This window comes from Hesperophylax consimilis, chromosome 28 (genome assembly GCF_061612785.1).
Source record: "Hesperophylax consimilis isolate HC1 chromosome 28, BYU_Hcon_1.0, whole genome shotgun sequence".
NCBI lineage: Eukaryota > Metazoa > Arthropoda > Insecta > Trichoptera > Limnephilidae > Hesperophylax > Hesperophylax consimilis.
This window is the reverse complement of record NC_142863.1, coordinates 11,873,266-11,893,756: the sequence shown is the minus strand read 5'-3', so window position 1 is coordinate 11,893,756 and position 20,491 is coordinate 11,873,266. Positions and strand designations below refer to the sequence as shown.

Sequence of the window (20,491 nt, the reverse complement as noted above, 5' to 3'; positions counted from 1 at the left end):
TTATATTGCGTCACCTTTGTTGGACTAGGTTCTAACTAACATTTTTATATTTCGTCACCTTTGTTGGACAAGGTTCTTGATAAAATTTTTATATTGCGTCACCTTTGTTGGACTAGGTTCTAATTAACATTTTTATATTTCGGCACCTTTGTTGGACTTACTAACATTTTTATATTGCCTCACCTTTGTTGGACAAGGTTCTTACTAACATTTTTATATTGCGTAGCCTTTGTTGAACAAGGTTCTTACTAATATTTTTATATTGCGTCACCTTTGTTAGACAAGGTTCTTACTAATATTTTTATATTGCGTCACCTTTGTTGGACAAGGTTCTTACTAACATTTTACATGCGTCCCTTTGTTGGACAAGGTTATTACTCAAATTTATTTTTCAAAAATGACCTTTGAATGCAAAACCATTTCTTCGTCTCATTTCCAATACCAAAACAACTTTCAAAGCCATCTGTGTTATAAATCTTCAAATGATGAAGTTCTAACATCATGTTTTTAAAGCTTCCATTTATTTTGCGACGTTCTAATATCACTTTGAATCTTTTGCAATTGCCATTTTATTTCTATCTGATAGTTAATAGTTTTAACGAGGCACAGTGTAGTTCGTTACTTTGGTTGAATTGAGTCCTGACTTCGCTTTACCATGTTATGACGTGTTGAAGTTTACAAAGACGACTTCTCAAAATCTTATAATTTTCTGATTTTGAGGTGCAATCTTATGTAAAGTATTATGCTTACGTGGCTCTATCTTCTCTGAGGTTTGCGAATCTCTAAGGTCAGTGGCATCAGCGCGCTGCTTTTTCAATTCGCAATTATCGCATTGTTTCAAAAACAATTAAGCTAAACATCATCACATTTATTCCTAACAAATTATTATAAGCAATAATTATTCGCCTGAAATATCCGTACAAATTGAAAATATCTCCAGAGTAAAAATAAATGCCGCCGATGGGAATTGAACCCACACCTTCTGATGTCCGGCCAGGGTCCAGAGCACCAGAGCACAAAAGTAAATGGCAGTGTTTTAAAACGCTGCTGTTTACTTTCTACCATAAGGTAGAGGGTGATAAAAATTAGCACATTTACGGTTTCAGTTAATTTGTGATAATTTACGTACGTGTATAATTTAATGTGTTTGAATAATATTATATTCAGTGAAACCAACTAACAATCTACGGAGATGGATAATATATTTTATGAACTTCGCTTGAAAACGTTCATTCCTAGGATACCCAGCAAATGTTGAAACTTTGCTACTGAAAGTAATTTGAATAATAATTTCGTTTTAAAACTATCCAGTCGTATTTTATTTCATTGTATGTGTGCTTATCGAATTAACATAGCAAAACTGGACAATTTAGTATAATAATAAAACAAATAATCAACTACGCCTATGTTTAGAAATAATTCAATCATCGTACATCGTAAAACAACGCATTACTTAGTAACCTAAAATTTCCAACATAAAAACATTCGCTAACTAACTAACGGTAGGCAGAGGAGACGGACCGCAAAACAATTTGGTCTTGGAATACACTCCTTGCCTCATTCACATTCATACATTTTCGCAAACTAATCTTCTATTATTTTGACTCTTGACATGGCCCGACTCAAATATCTGATTCACTTCTGAATCCCGGACTTCTGCTACCATTCAAATTTGCGTCATATATTCTCCTTACACTCCTTTCTTGGCTCATTCGCTCTACATGCCAAAAACATTTAAGCGTCCCTTTCTTGATCTTACTCATTACGCTTACATCAGTCTTGCACTCTTTGCGGATCTTCACATTTCTTCACACGATCATATATGGTTTTATCACACATACGCCTCAGAGATCTCATTTCTACAGCATTCAGTCTACTTTCATCCTTTGTCTGCCAGTTCAATCCCTCACTTCCATACATCAAGGTAGGTACCAGCACTGCATTGTGGACTGCTAGCTTCGCTTCTCTGGACAATTTTTTTGTTAGTGCCAACTGCGTTCAGTCCTCCATGAATGGAGTTACCTGCATTTACCCTTCTTTCAATATCTCTGTCAGCCTTTCCATCTCTCGTAAAAATATTTCCCAAATACAAAACACTTAAAATCTCTTGAAGGATATTTTCTCAGAAGCTTTACTAACAGAATCTTTCTTTGAAACTCTCCGTATTGAAAAAATATTTTTGAATCGTACACTCTTCATTATACTTCCTTTTCAATTCGTATTCTTATTTCAAATTAATTTCCTTTTTATTGTATAATGTTGTTTTTCCCGAAATTAGTTAAATTAAACTCATTAGGAATCATATTTTATATATATTTTTGTTGTTATTTTGTAATACAATTTCACTTAAATAAATAAAAAAAAAGTGGGTGTGTCAAGCCTACGCAAGACAGAAGTGAAACTTCTAGTATTCCTCTCTCTCTATTTTCATTTCATCAAAAATTAAATGAATTAATTAAATGAACTACAACTATAAATGTAAATGTAAACGCAACACAAAACGCGAACACAACTTATCACAGCGGGAGCACGCTGCTAACTGATTCACTGGCCGTGGTGGGCGTGGCCGCGCAAGTGCGCTACCGGCCGACCTGCTAAACCGAACTCGTATCTCGCTCGTAACTCAAAGCAAAACGTTCGTGAGCGGCTCCCCCACCTCAACAAGCGCATATGGTGAGAGAGGGACAGTGAACGGTGAGCGGTGGTGGGGGTACCCGCATTTTCGTGTCGATCCTGACTCGGTTTTACTCGGTCCCCGAAAATCCATTACGCGCCTAAAGAAGTTTCACTTCAATAAAATAAACTCTGCATGGCAACTTAACTATTTCGCATTATTTTTATTTTTTCATTGTAATTTGTCAAACGTATTTTTTGGATCAAATATAAAAAAAAATTTGTATTCAGTAGGTAAAAACCACCATTTTACGTTCATTTTGCTAATATCCTAGTGAGGCGTTTACGAACTGCAAACTGTATAGAAATAATCACCTCAAAAGCGTTTTGCTCTTGGATGAGAGTTGGTTAGTGTATATGGTTTCATTTTCTTAAGAAAGTTTGTTTTTAATTGACTGTCAAAGTTTTAAAAGCCAATTTCTAACCTCCGACTTAATAGCCTGTGATTCCAAAAATGTGCACTGAATACTCTGTTCCCAAACTTTGTAAAAAGTATACGAGAAAGTTTAACTTAGTTAATTTGATGAATCAGACTTGGCCGATGAGTTGCCTCTGAGTAAGAGTCGTGCAGAGACCAGTCAAGAATGATGATTTCACGACAAATACATTTTTTGGCTATTTGAGTTTAGAATTGAAACATTCAGTCTGGAAAAGCTCATGGTCACAGCATTTATCAGAAAAGTAAAAGGCTGGAGAACCAAGTAAATACCACCAATGAGTTAAATTGTGTCACAGTTCTCCAGAATATTTAGTATCGCCAAGCAGCACGGGATTGTAAGAAGTGCTGGAATCCTCGTGATTAGGGTTATTTGAGCTTAGAACTGAGAACTTCAGCCTGCAAAAGGTGACGTTCAAGAGCAAACTGGAAGGCAGAAGAAGTAGATAAAGATCAGCGGTGCGTTGGACTGATCAAGTATCACAGCTGTCGGTATCTTCCTATGCAGTACATGAAGGTAAGGCGGGGTGGAAACTCGTTTATCATGGAATGTTGAGTTTAGAACTGGATACTTCATACCCTGGAAGCTCTTGGTCAATAGCGAACTGGAAAGCAGGAGAAGCATAGGAAAATGACCCAGGTTTTGAACTGATCAAGTATCACGAGCTTCCAGAATGTCTGTGTCCTTAACTCTGCAGTACCGTACAGTGAGGAGTGGTGGTGTCTGGTTCATCAATCCAATTTCAGTCAGGTCACCATCCTCAGAAAGAAGAACAGACAATAAACGTGCTTTTCAATTAGTGACTGCAGAGTTAACTCACCACTCATGAAGTTGTAGATGAGAGGATTTACAGCGCTGTTGGCGTAGCACAACCAGTGAGACAGCAAAGCGAGGAACGCTATGGTGTCAGTCTGCTGCATACCAAACGCGTATCTGAAATTGATAAACAAACAATTAAAATGAGAAGTGAAAAGCAGTTAGAAGAAGTTTTCTTCGAAAAATATTAATTAAAATGATTTGTTTTGAGATTCTCAGGACCAAAACTGTTGTCCTGATTATTTTTTGGAGTATTACGTCGTGTTGTGCTTTCTCCGCCTTTAGCCAACGTTTCAGCAAACCTTTCAGTATCCATCCTCAGTGTATATCTGCCATGATGACTGAGGATGGATACTGCAAGGCAATTTGATCTATTTGTTGACTAAATAAAGAGGAAAAGAAAGACGTAAAATAACTCAAAATCCAATCACGATAACAAAGAAATGTTTGCACATAGAGAAAAATGAGTTTGGCTTAAAAATATTGTTTGAAATTGAGACTACATGACTAAATCCTAATAAATTAGTAGCCTTTCAGAATAAATTCACGCAGGTGGCCTCGTTCAAATAAAAAAAATAAAGACGAGATGAAAAAATATTATCATTTTTAAGAACTTTTTTGTGCAAAAATTCATTTTATCTTTGATTCGCATATTTTTAAAGGAAAACATTTAAAACCGTTATATAATTCGCAAGAGAGGAATTCGCAACAAATATTGGCAACTGATTTTTTTTTTACATTAGCTCCACAAAGGAGGCCCTAAGAAAAAAAAATTGCGGTTATTTCATCATTGACGATGCCGTGTGGAGGGTCTAATTAAGGAAAGGATGGAGAGGAAGATCTGGGAAGGAACAAAAGGTTTGAGGGATGTGTAGGAATCTGAGTCAGCAGAGACGGACGTATGAAGACATTCCTCCCACTGCGGTGCAAAGACCAAACGGCTGAAGAAGTTGAAATAGTCTCTCCCGAACCGGCGCACCACACAGAAGGTGGGCAAATGCATCCACCACCAAGACCTGGACAATCCTTACACCATGACACCGGGCACCCCTGCCAAGTCACCAAACGTAGCAAACCACTTTGGTGTGACCTAAGGCTAATTGGTTATATGCACAAACGATGAATACCGTTAAAAATGTGTGGATGATTTTAAATTTATTTTTCAGATTTTGTACTAAAAAAAAATAAATTTTTATGTTTTCATTCACAATTATTGATTTGAAAAAACCGCATAAACTGAAACGGTTCCAACTGGCTACGACGTCATTATGAACGCCACTGTGTTTTGGCGGCAATCGAAAATTGATTAAATCGTTATTGAAAATTTATTCGTTTACATAAAAATAGATTGATGGGTCTTGTATGGGGCCTAGGAGTTATAAGATCTTATCTAAAGATGTATAGTCATCAGTTTTCTTTCACAATTTCTATAAGATTTAAGACTTACTCCAATTTTGGAGAAAGTGGTCCCACAAGAGCAAGCTGGCTTCAGACCAGGCCGTAACTGCTGCGATCAGGTGTTGGCACTGACAAAACGGCTGAAGACTGCGGCAGCGTTCATTGATCTCTCTGCGGCCTACGACACGGTGTGGCACAAAGGCCTCCTTGTTAAACTGTACGACACCATAGAGGATGGCAACACAGTACGACTCATTGAGCAACTGCTAACTGGCCGTACCTTCAGGGTTTTTCTAGGAGGGCGAAAAAGCAAAAAAATACCCCTCAATAATGGCCTTGCCCAGGGCTCAGTGCTGGCCCCATCGCTATTTAACATCTACACTCGAGACCTCCCTCACACTGAAGGCAGAAAATTTGCTTACGCAGATGACATCGCCGTCACAGCTCAAGCCAAAACCCTTAAAGCAGCAGAAGATATCCTCAATTCTGACCTAAAGGCTTTGGAAGAATATTTCCTCAATTGGCGACTAAAGCCAAATGGGTCGAAAACAGTTGCGACAGCTTTTCATCTTAGCAATTCACAAGCGGATGCCAAACTCTGTGTTCAGTTTGATGGAAAAAATATTTACCATGACCCCCACCCCCGCTATCTCGGAGTTACTTTTTACAGGAGCTTGAACTACCGGCAACACATGGAAACAGTGGGTAAAAAAACCAGGACAAGGCTTAACTTAGTTAATAAGCTAGCTGGAACTAGCTGGGGATGCGACGCCAACACGCTCAGAACAGCATCCATTGCCCTGGTTTTCTCAAAGGCTGAATACTGTGCTCCAGTATGGGCTAGAAGCGCCCACACTTCCATGGTAGACGTTCAGCTTAATGCCACAATGCGAACCATCAGCGGGACTTTAAAATCTACTCCTCTCCCTTGGCTCCCCGTACTTGCAAACATAACCCCGCCAAACATCAGGCGAGAAATTGCAACACTGAGGGAATACAAGAAGGCGCTGCAAAAAAGCGCAATACCTCTACACGAAGATGTCGTCTCCCACCCGGCATGCCGCTTGAAGTCCCGAAAGCCCTTCTGGGCGGAAGGAGAGAGGCTCCTCCGACTACCTCTCACCCCAGAAGATAGGTGGAAACTTGAGTGGCAAACGGCCAACGTGGGAATGCCCATCTCATACAGGACCCCACCGAGAGACAGCCTGGGTTCTCACTGCCTCGCAAAACCTGGTCCGCCATCAATAGGTTAAGGAGCTCCCATAGCCGCTGTGCCCACATGATGCACAGATGGGGCCTTAAAGAGTCGGCGATGTGTGAATGTGGTGCGGTGCAGACTACCGAACATGTGGTCAACGAATGCCCGCTCCATTCATTCCCCGGCGGGATTGATGAGGTCCACATGGCGACGCCTGAGGCCCTAAAATGGCTCGCAGATCTAGATGTCCCCCTCTGACCCCCCACCATACGAAAGAAGAAGAAGATAAGATTTTATAGAATTTTTATCGCCCTGGTGTAAGACTACATATTCAGAATCAAAACCTTGCTTGAAACTGATTTATCCGTATTTGGTGACTAGATCCGAAATTTTAGGTCCTTCCCAACCTTCCTCTTTCCTATCTCCATCTCTTCCTCACTCTATCCTTACTGCATACCATAATTGTGAATGTCCACAGACCCAGTGACTATGGACAGGTATTCACAGAAAGAAACAGAAAATTATTCATTTCATTGAAGGAAGGTCTTCGAAATAATAAGTATTATAATCTTCCTTTTAGTAGAGATGATGAAATAATCACTAGGATCTCCCCTGCTGAGGATTTCAGTTAGATATTATACAAATTTTGTAGTGTGCATAATATGAAGTAATTATGAATATATTAAGTAGACTTTTTTTTTAAATATTTATAAATATATTACATTGTTATTTTTAATGATAAACTAACGTTTATAAGACAAGGTTTTATGCATAGCACAAAGGATAACAAATAATTATAAGCAATAATTAGTCGCCTGAAATATCAATACAAATCGAAAATATCTGCAGTAATTGTTGATTGAGGTACTAGTACATAGTGAATCATTTGGCGGGTTGGAAATAAGCCGACAATGCTCAGTGGTTTCAGAGCACCTGACCGGACATCAGAAGGCACGGGTTCAATACCCGTTGACGGCATTTATTTTTACTCCGGAGATATTTTCAATTTTGTATTGATATTTCAGGCGACTATTATACTATGAAAGAGAGGTAAAATTAACAGATCGGCACATCTTTTCAGAATAATTGTATTTATAAAATCTGGTCCAACAGCTTTTATGGTGCAAGTTTTTTAAGTGCGGCTAGGAAATCATTTTATTTACATTTTAAATGTCGACATTTTGGGCCCATGAGGATCAGGAACATACCAGTCAAATTCAAAACTTTGTTCACCATAAACTGACTTAAAGTATTCCGCAAAATGCTTATGCTTCCGGAATATCGGTACCAATGTGACTACGTCCATTCCATGAGATTTGCTTTAAAAACATACCATCTTTCCTCTTTTCGGATACAAATTTCCAGAAAGATTTTGGATCACTCTTGAATGTATTTTTGATATTCTTTAAATAATCCCTGTAAGCAATATTTATGCAACCTGTGATTTTAGATCTCGGAACACAAAAAATTTCCCGATGTCTTACCAATCCGGTAAGCTCCCGATTTCTGTGATGCTTGTATTTCCCTTTCAAGTCCCTAAGAACCTCTCCATTAAACCGATGCGATGGTGAGATTCTGCTGTTCAATGCTCACAGTCAGCGGTAAATTGAAATCTCACATAAGTATCAGTCGTGTTCTCTCATTAAACCAACTCTCCCCTTTGCCACAAGTTACAGGCGAGATCTTGTTCCAATTGAGTTTTAACCCTCTGATGGCAAATGGCGAAAAATTCTGTTTTTATTTTGAATTGAATATTTTGATACAGCATTGTAATAGTTATACAAATAAATATACATTATTGTACGTAGCTTAATATCCCCACAAAGGAAAATCCTATGCGTGGGTAATATAATATTATTATTATTTAATGAAACTAATGTCTGTAAGACAAGGTTTTATGCATAGTATTTTTATTTTATTTTTATTTTATTTTATTTTTTCATATATACGGCATAACGTTGCCATGAACAAAAGGAAGAATAGTGAAAGTACAAAAACTCAAATAAAAGTATTAAGTAACAAGCATAAAATGTAAAAGTTCAACAACTCAAAGAAAGGAATAAAGTAACAAGTATAAAATGGAAAAGTACAACAACTCAAATAAAAGTAAAAGTATAAAATGTAAAAGTACAACAACTCAAAGAAAAGTATAAAGTAACAAAGTATAAAATGTTATAATACAACAACTAGAAGAAAGGTATAAAATGTAAAAGTACAACAACTAGAAGAAAATTATAAAATGTAATAGTACAGCAACTAGAAGAAAAGTATAAAATGTAAAAGTAAAAAAACTCAATGAAAAGTATAAACTAACAAGTATAAAATGTTAAAATATCTAAAAGTGTAAAATGTACAAAAAATATTATTTATTTAAAAGGTTTTAAAAAGTGAGTACTGCTAAGTATGAGCAATGAAGAAGAAAATAATTAACAGGAGAAGAAAATCTTCGATAAATCTAACTATTCATTGAAAAAGTTCAATATCAAGTTTCCAGTTGTGAAATTTTCATTTTCTATCCCTCTTTTTGTGCCATTAAAGGCGTGTTGATTGTCCCATATATTAGGCCATTTAAGTTCTAGATTAGACAAGAAACGGGTAAGTACTTAACTTGTTAATGCGGTGCGCAGGTACCTGGCTATGTTATTTTTATAGTAAAGCCGTGGCTTACTGGCAATACTGATTTTATCAGAATACGTTAGACACGGAGCTGTCAGATGAAGAAAAATATGACAATGGAAAATAGCTTTCAGTGACAATCATAGACATGTTTTTAATACTGAGCGAAGCATTATTAACAATAAAATAGTTGAAAACCAGTCAGTAAAGATCGAACAATGAGAATTTCATCAATGTATATGAACCTTTTTTCTCAATTTATTAGTAAAAAAGCCTTCCAAATTCAAATCCTTGAAGACTAATATAATATCCATACCTACCCTTTGAAATGTAATTCCAGTATAAAGGATAACAGATAATTATAAGCAATAATCAGTCTTCTGAAATATCAATACAATGTCATTAATAAATGAAAATATTATATGTCTCGACGCCATCTAGTGAGAAATTTAGCACTAACAAAGCCTTTCCCACAAAAATAAAGTTGGTTGTTTACAGGTGAAAAAAATATAATAAGCAGTAATTGTTAATTGAGGTACTAGTACATATTGAATCATTTGGCGGGTTGGAAATAAGCCGATATAGCTCAGTGGTGTCAGAGCACCTGACCGGACATCCGGAGGCACGGATTCAATTCCCGTTGGTGGCATTTATTTTTAGTCGGGAGATATTTTCAATTTGTATTGATATTTCAGCCGAATAATTATTGCTTATAATTATTTATTATAATAGTAGTTTATAACATTAATACGGTTTAAAAATAAAGCATTTGTTGATAATATGACATTAATTAGGTTTTGAATGAAACAACGTAAAAGGCTGACAAAACGAAAGAGGTTTTATTTTGTTTCATAGACAAGTTTACACCGTTAGAGACAACCTAAATACATGGTATTTTGAGCATATTACAACAGCATTATATTAAAGTGTACATTTTCTTTGAAGTTAAGATATATAAAATTAAGTTATCAAAAGTAAAACAATATGTGAAATATAAAAAAAAGATAAAAAATGATATTTTCAGTGAGGTTTTAAACTAGACATAAAAACTATTGTACCAAGAAATGTTTTGGAAAGAAGGAGTTTTATAAAAGTATAAAAAAATTGTGCAATCAAAAACAATGGTATAGTATGGTATTGCATAATTTATATGTTATTTGAAAGAAGAATGGATCTTTTTATTTCAATTTGTTTTTATAATAATTAGTATTTTGACGTTAAAATGTCTCATAAAAAAAAACATAATTAGTGTGTTGTAAATTTTAGGGGCAATAATTAAATTTTTTTTTAAATCTTTCCTGTTCGTAAGTCATAACTTATTTTTAATTTATTATAATGAGCCATATTCTCAAGCCTCCGGTTATTGGTCGGTGTATCTTTCCTCCACGTTGTACTTTTTAATGAACAATATTCTCAGAATGATAATATTGCTGAAAATAAACTGACTCACGTTTTATATTATTTAACTAGCGATGATCCATGAAAATTCATGGGATAGAGATGTACTAAAAATATGTAATTTTAAAATTTTTATCCATCATTATCGTTTTAAGAAAATGATCTAAAACTAAACATTTTGAAATGACGTCAACGTCACCATATATAGGGATAAACAAAATTAAAATTAAATTAAAAATACTTTCACCATTGTTTTTAATATCTTAATTTTTTTGAGGATAAAGAAAGAGGGGGAAATTCTTGTTATATTTTTTTTTAAAATGTTTATTGTGTAAGTTTCAATTACTTGTTTCGAGCAGCGGATGATAGTCATCCCCCGATAAGATAGCACAGAAAATAAAACACAAAAAAATAAAATTACTTCCCCGTTTATTTTTAAAGTTCTCAGCTGCCTGTAAGGGTTATTGATATTTATTTTAAGGGTCCCCCCAAAGTACGATCATTATTGGATGTTACGTCTACCGACGTCTGTTCGCCTCGCCACATTATCTCTTGGGGGATTCTTGCAGGATGTGCGGCGAGCAAAGGCTTTCAGTTCAAAAGGGTCTTCTTTCCGCATAATTCCTTAAGCAGTATGGTAATATCGGATAATAAATTAATAACCGATATACATAACTAAGAATATTGCTAAAAAGCAGAAATAACTTACATAATATACAATTCTATTGTATATCCTCATTTATTTTTTTGTTCTAGTGTTTTATTATTATGTAAAGAAGCCTAAAACAATAACCTACAGATTATACAAAATGGGGGATAAGGATGATTTTAAAATGAAATTTATTTACTAGAGTTAAAATGATGTAACAAAATTTATATTATTATGATTTTAACTATCAGGTCGCGGGTTCGAACCCGGCGTGCGCAAATAAATTTTATTTGATTGATTTGTGTTATTTCACAATTAATTAATTAAAAATAATATATAGTATATTTGCGGCACGTTCCAGAGTGGAAGATACTACCAGTATCGCCCTGGTGTAAGACCACCATTCAGAATTGAAACGTTGCTCCAAATGGCTTTAGCCGTGTTTAGTGACTAGATCTGAATAGCCAGGTACTTCCCCACCTTCCTCTTTCCCTTCCCCACTTACCTTCAGCCTCACAACATCCCCCAATTGGGGATGACATAGTCTCACTGGCTCCAGACGGGAGCAGTTGGGACTCTTGTGAGGTATTCACTATAGAAAAAAATAAAAACTAAACAACATATACTATAATAATAATAATAATCTCTATATAAGAAAATTTGTACATTACAACTAAAAATGCATATTTTGTTTTATATTGTACATTGATTTGTAACTATTTTTTTAGGTTATAAAATTAACAGAAAAATACAAAAATAATATGATGAAGGTAAAAAAGAAAATAAAAGTACAGTAAGTTGAGGTTTCTCAAATACCGCCTCCCTAGGCTAGCCTGAGTTGAGGCAACATTTTTAAAAGTTAGTTCCCTATACCTTTAAACATACCCATACTTGTATTAAGATGTATTCGCTCAATAATGTGGTGACTTAAATAGCTGCGAATTTGGGTGAATGCACCGGTGAAGGCCCTATTCTTATTTTTGATCCAAGTTTTTACGATGTCTTTGAATTTTTTTTGTGAATTCCATTATTTTATATTGTCTGGAAGAATGTTGCAGAGTCTTGTCGCAAAGCATTTAAAGTTTCGATGACCATAAGTAGTATAATAATATGCGTTGTCGGTATTTGTAAGTTTTTGTTGTTGCTTCGAGAACTTTGAACTTTTTTCGTAGTAATTATGTATATTTGTGTACAGATGAGTTAAAATAGTTTTGTAATATATAAAACACGTTCATAATATTGAAGATTAGGTTCGAGTCTGTAATTAAAGGGAGCCTAAGAAATAATGTTTAAAATTGTTTTCTGAGCCTTTATGATTGGGTCTAGTGCAGATGAGGTGCCGCCTCCCCATGCTACATACTATATAATACATTAACACAGATGTACAAGCTTAAAAATCACATGCTGCATAATTATCAGCAAAATAAAATTGTGTTCAATTAATGTGTTCACAATTACCCTACGAGAAGTTGTCGAGTTTTAAAGCTTCCCAAAATTATATTTCTTGCACACGAAACAGCTTGTTTTGTGTGCACATAAAGACCTTTTGGTAGGTTTTTACAACGTTTTTGTCCTTTATAAAAATAAACAAAATTATCTGTTTGCCAGAAGTCTAGGAAAGAACCTTTACAGAACTTGAAAATCAACTTTGATGAATTGTTCAAATTCTGTTAAACAACACGTTCTTAGGAAATAATTTACAACTCTTTTATTTTCACATTTCATAAATATCTTACAAAAATGTTAAATTATTAATAAATAAAATTTTAAAATGAAAAAAAAATATATAGAATTTTAACCGTTTGGCCACGGAGGTCAACTATTTCGCAAACCAATGCGGGTGAACCACAAATATCGTACATCAACAATTCTCCTTTGCACTCGATGAACTTCCACAAGAATGCGATCCGCGAGATACGTATCTTCTACTCCAACTCCCTGACAAACTCCCCCATTGAAACCACCCGACAAGTCCTCTCGATAACTCCGTCCGACAAGTTCATCCGATGCCAATCCCACCCACTCACCCTTAACCCCGAACGCCACCCGTAGACTCCCGACTTAACGAACCGGCGTTTTAATATTTCGCGGAAGAGATGCGCTGAATATATTTCAGGAGTAAACAACATTGTAAAATTTTTAATATTGAGATTACGACCTCCCTCAGTAAAGGCGAGAAGCTTTATGTAAAAGAAGGTAAAAAAACTGTCTTAATATGCTGTGTAAAAGGTGTTATGGTATGTTTTTTAAGGAGTGTAAAAAATGTTTGTCGAAGGACCTTGAATGTTAGTGTAATTACCACTGCACCAGACAATAATATGTTGTGTGATAAGGAGGGACTCACCATTAAGAAAAAGGGCACTCTTTTTCTTCCTGTTATCCTCCTCAGGGATCACGGCGCGGCGGCGGCACTGAACATTAAGCGGTTTTGCACGAGATCGGCGCGAATGTAAAATGTAATAAAATAAGCGAGATGTAGTTTATAGTGAGCGATGCGGACAGACTGACTACAAAATGTGCAGCAAAAGAGTGCGGAATAGAAAAAGGTACTACTAGGAACAAAAATATTATCTCAGTACAGTGGTCGCATGTTGTACATAGGTGTGCATAAGATGTATGTGTAAATTAATGTATAATGCGTATTGGCGTAACCATAATAGAAAAATTGACTTATGGGGGTTTTATGCTGCTTTTTTAATTCAATTTGTATATTTCTAATGCTTGAATTACAACTGCCAAGTTCTCGGCCGAGAGCTCGGCTGATGTGATCAGTACAGTTAGTAGCCCAACAAGCTGACGAGTGATTCAGGTGAAACATTGGACAGAAGCAAGGTACAATGACTCGGTCGAGTAAGTATCCCCTCTACCTACATACTCAACTAGGCATTTCACTTGCTCTCCACTCGGTCAGTGTTTGACGTTTGTTGTTAAAAAATACTCTTTTTTCTTTTTGACTTTTTTCTTTTCCCACCATCGTGAAGCAATGTTAACAGCACTTTAAACTAATCTCAATGAACTGACTCACCCACGTCTCTTCTACATGTGCTCACTTCTACTCTTCAATAAGTTGCTTGACCAAGTAACAAAGCGGTGACTCGGCCGAGTACCTACTTGGCACGTGTAATTCGGCCGTATGGATTCGGAATGAAAAAAATATGTTTTCTTTTTTTTTCATCGGGGCTTCGAGTGCAAAGTTAATGTAAATATATATATACTCGTGTTTATCCATAGTTTAAAATGTCGGCCATTATCATTTATCATCTGTCATCTATCATTGTTTTACGTGACTATATATTATGTGGAATTGTCGCATGTTTTTTACTGATAGTCAACGTGTATCAATGTTAGATTTTGTGAATTTTGCGTGAATGTTTGGTGATTTGACAAATTGTTTTGAGAAAAAAATTATGTACTGTTAACTTATAAAGTAAAGAACGTCTATGTGGGAAATGATTTGAGATTTTCACGGCCAAAAGCTTTAAAGTGATTTATTTTTACCTCCTCATTTATCTGAAACGTTGGCTAAATAAGGAGGTAGCGAAACATAAAAAAAATTGTAAAAGATATTAATTTGGAATCTGCGGTAGGTGGTTGGCACTGCTGTGATTTCACCTGTCGTATATGTAGCGACGAACTACTAGATCAATACGAGCCTTTTGCAGCATAACCTAGAACCTTCGAGACTTAAGGGCTGCTAGTATGGGCAGCGCACGCATTACACCTGGACACATCTAGACTCGCGACGAAAGCACGCGTGTTTACCTGAGGTTTCTACAATCCTCCGGGCTGCCCTCGCCTATACAAAGTGTGCCGCGTCGCACCACAGTTCAGTCTATTACTAGTACTGCCCAGGTCATGTTACAACCGCGTATCGAGGTAAAACATTGTTTTTGACTACTCCTGGACGGGAGGAGACCTACCTCAGCACGCTGATGAGGTGCACGGGAAAGTAGCAGACGGCAAACATGACGACCACTGCTACCAGCATCTTGGCAGCCTTCCTCCGCGTGCGCACCTGCGCCTCAGTACTGGCGTTGGCGTGCGCGGACATAGTGCTGCGCCGGTTGTTGGTCACCCCTGGAACAATTCAAATAATTGAAAATTAATCATTTTTACAAACGAGACTGATTTTGTCAGTGAAAACATTAACTTCCGATGATTTTCGATCGATTAGATCAACATTAATTTTATGAGTTAGGTAGGTACCGTAGAAAATAGAAATAAAGTAAGATATGGCATGTGTTATAAATTAGAGTGCTTTTAAATTAAACTCCGATATTTTTGAGATCAAACTGAAATATTTTAATCACAAATGAATATACACTTTCACATGATATGACTAGGCACTTTTTACAGTAAAATACTCTAGATATAGGCCAGTTCCTGTGATTTTTTTAGGAAAGGTGAAGCCTTTGGTTGTTTTTGAGAAAAATAGCGTTTTTAATGAAACCTAACCTTTTATATGACAAAAGACAGTTGACAAACATCAATCCAAAAGGCAATACAGGAATTGTCCTTGCCGACGCGATTTAAATATAAACAAATAGCAGAGGCGAGAACCTTTCATAAATACTATTACCTAACCTTCACAGGTGGCACTAATGGTATCTAATTTATTCAAAAATAATACAAGTAAACTTATTTTTTATAGTGAATACCTCACAAGAGTCCCAACTGCTCCCGTCTGGAGCCAGTGAGACTATGGCATCCCCAATTGGGGGATGTTGTGAGGCTGAAGGTAAGTGGGGAAGGGAAAGAGGAAGGTGGGGAAGTACCTGGCTATTCAGATCTAGTCACTAAACACGGCTAAAGCCATTTGGAGCAACGTTTCAATTCTGAATGGTGGTCTTACACCAGGGCGATACTTGTAGTATCTTCCACTTATGCATATGGTTTACAGATACTAAGCCGATATGCAATTTGCAGGAGTATGGATAAACATACAGGCGACACATTTGTTCGAGCGGTTTCATACTAATGATCAAGTCCATGTATCATCTCTTTCTATCAGATAATTAAAATATTTCACCAAATCATATGCAAAAATTAATATTTGTTCTTAAAATAAGTTTGACTGTCTTTTCACTAATCGTCTCTGTTCTTACCCAATAATAATTACATCGGTAATGTGTGTCCATTTTTATAAAATTTAAACTAACGAAACGTTAAATATTTTAAAAGCTTATTTCACGTTGTCTGCAAAGATTTTCAAATGAGAACAATTATGTCTGATTCAATTTTCCGGCGATTTCCAGCCGCAAATTTTCACAAAATTTTTCATTATCAACTCTCTTCGTTGAGTAATGTGATTATCTCCAGTCGAAGGCTTGCCGAGGTAATGGGAAAGAATTTTAAATGAAAAGAATTTTAAATGTAAAGTAAATTGGACAAGATTTTCGAACAAGAAATCAGCGCAGAAACAAGTAAAAAAACCTGTTTTTATTTTACTTCGAATAGCCTTATACAAGAAAATTTACGAGAAAAGATTATAATAAACTAGTAGAAATTATATTGCTTTTATTCAAATTGGTATAGCTACCGAAAATATAAAAGCAACGATTTGAAAGAAAACGGTAGTCGTCAATCAGATTCGAGAAAGGTCAATGAATATCTCATGAAAAAGTATTTCCGATTTTAAATTTTCCCCGAAGTAAGAAAAAAATTGATATCTCTTCGGGCACAATCCCGCGATACATTTCTATATGTTTATATCTTCAATGCTATATAATAAGGTAGAATGTTCCGAAGTAGATATCTTCGTTGATAATTTAAACGGATTAAAAAAAAGAATTCTGCTGTTTCTGAAATTTTTTTAATTAGGTATATTTTGTATTACTTATGTCTCTTGTATCTCTTTGAATCATTTGTTATTTGGGTGAGCTTTATATAATTGTGTATTTTTATTTGTTTTGTTTTCGTTATTGAATCTATATTTAGATGTGACTAAATTTATGTATCCTATGTCTGAGTAGATTTATATATATATAAACGGTTACATATAATGGTTAATTATTAAATATTTAAGTACCTACCTACAAATCTCGTGATATTAGAGAAAATTATGGTTTTGATTTATAAAATATTAGTTTTTACCCGCGGCTTCGCTCGAGTGATATAAGGGAGAAATTACTGGGCAAATATTTTTCTCACGGGAATGAAATTTTTTTTCCGGAATGAAAAGTAACTTATATCACTTTTAAGTTCTCCGACCATGCAAAAAATCTCGTCGATTAGAATCGAAAATTTTGATGCGAGGTTTCCAGGTTTCAGACGCAATCCACATTATGCAAGTGCATTATATAAGCATAATAAATACAAAATAATACAAAAACAACACGTCAACTCACCAGAGATCAAATGGGAAAATTATTCACCGACTCCAGATATTTTCATATCAGAGGGATCGGCTCGGTAGAACTCCTAACAGGGCCTATAAAACCTACTGATCCCTAAACATAAATATTTAAAAAATCTTTCGTTATCCTACATGTATTCAAAATGACCGACTTTTGCATCTTTATATATAAATTTTTTGATAGATCTAATACGCCAAAATTTTTAATGAGAGAGCTGTGTATAATGCCAGTAGCCGAAATTACAAATGGTAATATTTTTATAGTCTGAGAATGCCAGATTCTTATAATCTCATTTCCTAAATCTGTGTATTTTCTTATTTTTTCAGAATTTCATTACCTTAAAAGTAAATATAAATATTATTTTGAAATTGTTATCATTATTTTAATTAGTTTAGTAATCAAACATCAACATTTTATTTTAAAATCAATTTTAATTTCTTTCCCTCCTTTCTTTTTCTTTTCTCCTATTTTTTAATCTTTAATTGTACAAAACATGTATGTTAATTTATTTAAATTTTGCCAGTCCTAAAACGGAAATTTCTGCTAGTTGGACAGGCAAAACATTCTTCAAATGTAAATAGTATCCTGTACTAAATAAAATAATAAAAGATATTAATTTATCTGGAACATTAAATTGATCAAATTAAATATATTTATAACCTTAATAAATCACCCTCTGAGATAGAGTATAATAAAAACATGTATTTAGCGAACATAAACTACAAATTAAAATGACTGCATCGCACTTCAGTTTTTCAACATTTATTTTTCAGACGTACTGTACGAGAAGATTAACTGTGGGTAAATTACTTTGTAAAACTTTTTTAAATCTTTGAAGTTGTCAACAAAATAGGAGCAAATATGATTTGTAAATAAATATCACGATGAAAAGCCGATGTTATAAAGTTGCAAAAAGTTTGTTAACATTTCATTTATTTTTTCAGGGTTTATAAGCTTTTTGTCGATTGTTAAAAGTTTCGTTTATTTGTTAAACCTTTGTCATGTGCGTAGAATATATATATATACTTTGTACCTAGCTTATGTTCCCGGCACAGCCCGGAATTAATACAGAGTTTTTTTTTAAATCAACGAAGACAGTATTTTTCAGATCAGGGAATGTATCAACATTCAGCTTTACAGAGAAAGAGAAATGGGGTGGTTTTACGAAATTATTTATTTGTTTATTCACGCCTATTAAGGCTTTTACATACATATATAACAATATTTAAGAAATAATACTCACAAATAGTGCAGGAAATGACTTTTTAAAACACATATATAAAAAAATATTGTTGAATTTGATCCACACAGTATATAGGTACAAAATATAAAATTAAAAAATCCAAAATAATTTTTTTCTTTCAGCCGACAAAATACTGTTAACGTGCAAAATACTGTACTACTGTCAATTAAAATAGCTTTATCAAAATATTCCCATACTTGATGCAAAAAACTTCAATAAAGTATGCTTATATAATGAAATTGATGTACTAAATATATCAACAACATCGGAGTATTTGTTTCCTAGCTGTTAAATCCGTCGCACAGGAGTGTGATATTGGGACGTTGATATAGAATTGAATATGAAAACAATAATATTATGGTAGGTACTGTCTTGTAACCGACCTGCTCGGAGTATGAAAATAGATTACGTATAATAAATCAGGGGTATCAAATATTGAATTAATAATTTTATACAAACATGTTAAATCGGAAATGATTCTACGATCAGATAATTTTATTAAATTTAACGAACAAAGTACGTTATCGTAATTTAGGTTTTCTCTAGGGATGCCCATTTTAAAATTTACATATCTTAAAAATTTATTTTGTATTCTTTCAATCGCATGTGAATGAACCTCATAATTTGGGGACCAAACCGTGGAATTGTATTCTACATGACTCTTACATGTAGACAGTAACGTTTCTCTTTGTTTGAAAATCAAGCTTGGAATAAAACTGTAGATTTTTATTTAGGAAAACCGCCCGCTACGGATACTTTTGTTTATAATTATATAGGCTATAGATATATGTTTTGGCTTTTGGATTTAAGCATGATATTGGGATGGCGGAAACATAGTCAATTCACTGTAATTAACACAGTGTATTACATCTGGTTACCTTTACCTTTTACACGTACAAATTCATATATTTTCATTCAGTCTCCCCCAAAAATGATGGGATTTGGATTTGTTTATACTTCCTATGTTCAAGGTTCTATGAGATATTATTTTATAGAGTATATAGAGCTGCAAAGCTCTGGCGTAGGAGAATTTGTTATTATTCTTGTGAAGAATATAGAAAACAGCATAATATGATGTACAACCCGAAGAAGACGGAATTGATTGCGTTCTACCACGGAAAAAGTCAAGATAAAAGTAAGATGCTCCCCGTATACCTTAACGAGGCAAAAATAAATACGTGTTCGAACGTGAAATACTTGGGGCACATTATTAATCAAGACCTATCGGACGATGGCGATATCCATCGACAAAAGAGAAGCCTAAGCGTAGTGTCTAATATGATTGCCCGCAGATTTTGAAAATGCAGCAATACCGTAAAAAAATACTGTTCAACGCATTCTGTACTGGCCTGTATACGTGTGAGACATGGTGTCACTACCGAACTTGCTCGATGGAACGACTCCGAATTCAATATAATGACCCCTGTAGAAAAATATTTGGATACCGAAGATACGCGCATCGACAATGTTCACGGAACTAGGACTGAATGGATTTGCCGGCCTGATGAGACACCAGGTCACTGGAGCCAGGATGCGGCTAATGACCTCCGCCAACACGTTGGTGACCGCAGCCTACCAGAACCAAGCGCCACTCCTGAGTGAGCGCAAGGCCCAAGCGCACTCAAGACCACACCCTGCATAGTTGTCCTTATTATTTGTTAATTGATTATATATATATTATACAAAAAAAATGTATATCTATATGGG

General features: G+C 35.0%; 1 protein-coding gene across 1 annotated transcript in view; it reads right to left on the bottom strand.

Annotated features, from left to right (window-relative positions):
* The window catches only part of LOC149410171 (orexin receptor type 2-like), a 538,676-nt gene that overhangs the window by 16,103 nt on the left and 502,082 nt on the right, over positions 1–20,491 (bottom strand). The window contains exons 5-6 of the mRNA XM_089648681.1: positions 15,106–15,262; positions 3,931–4,043 (exon numbers count right to left, since the gene is read on the bottom strand). Coding sequence (XP_089504807.1) covers positions 3,931–4,043; positions 15,106–15,262 — 270 coding nt within the window. The remainder of the gene's footprint in view (positions 1–3,930; positions 4,044–15,105; positions 15,263–20,491) is intronic.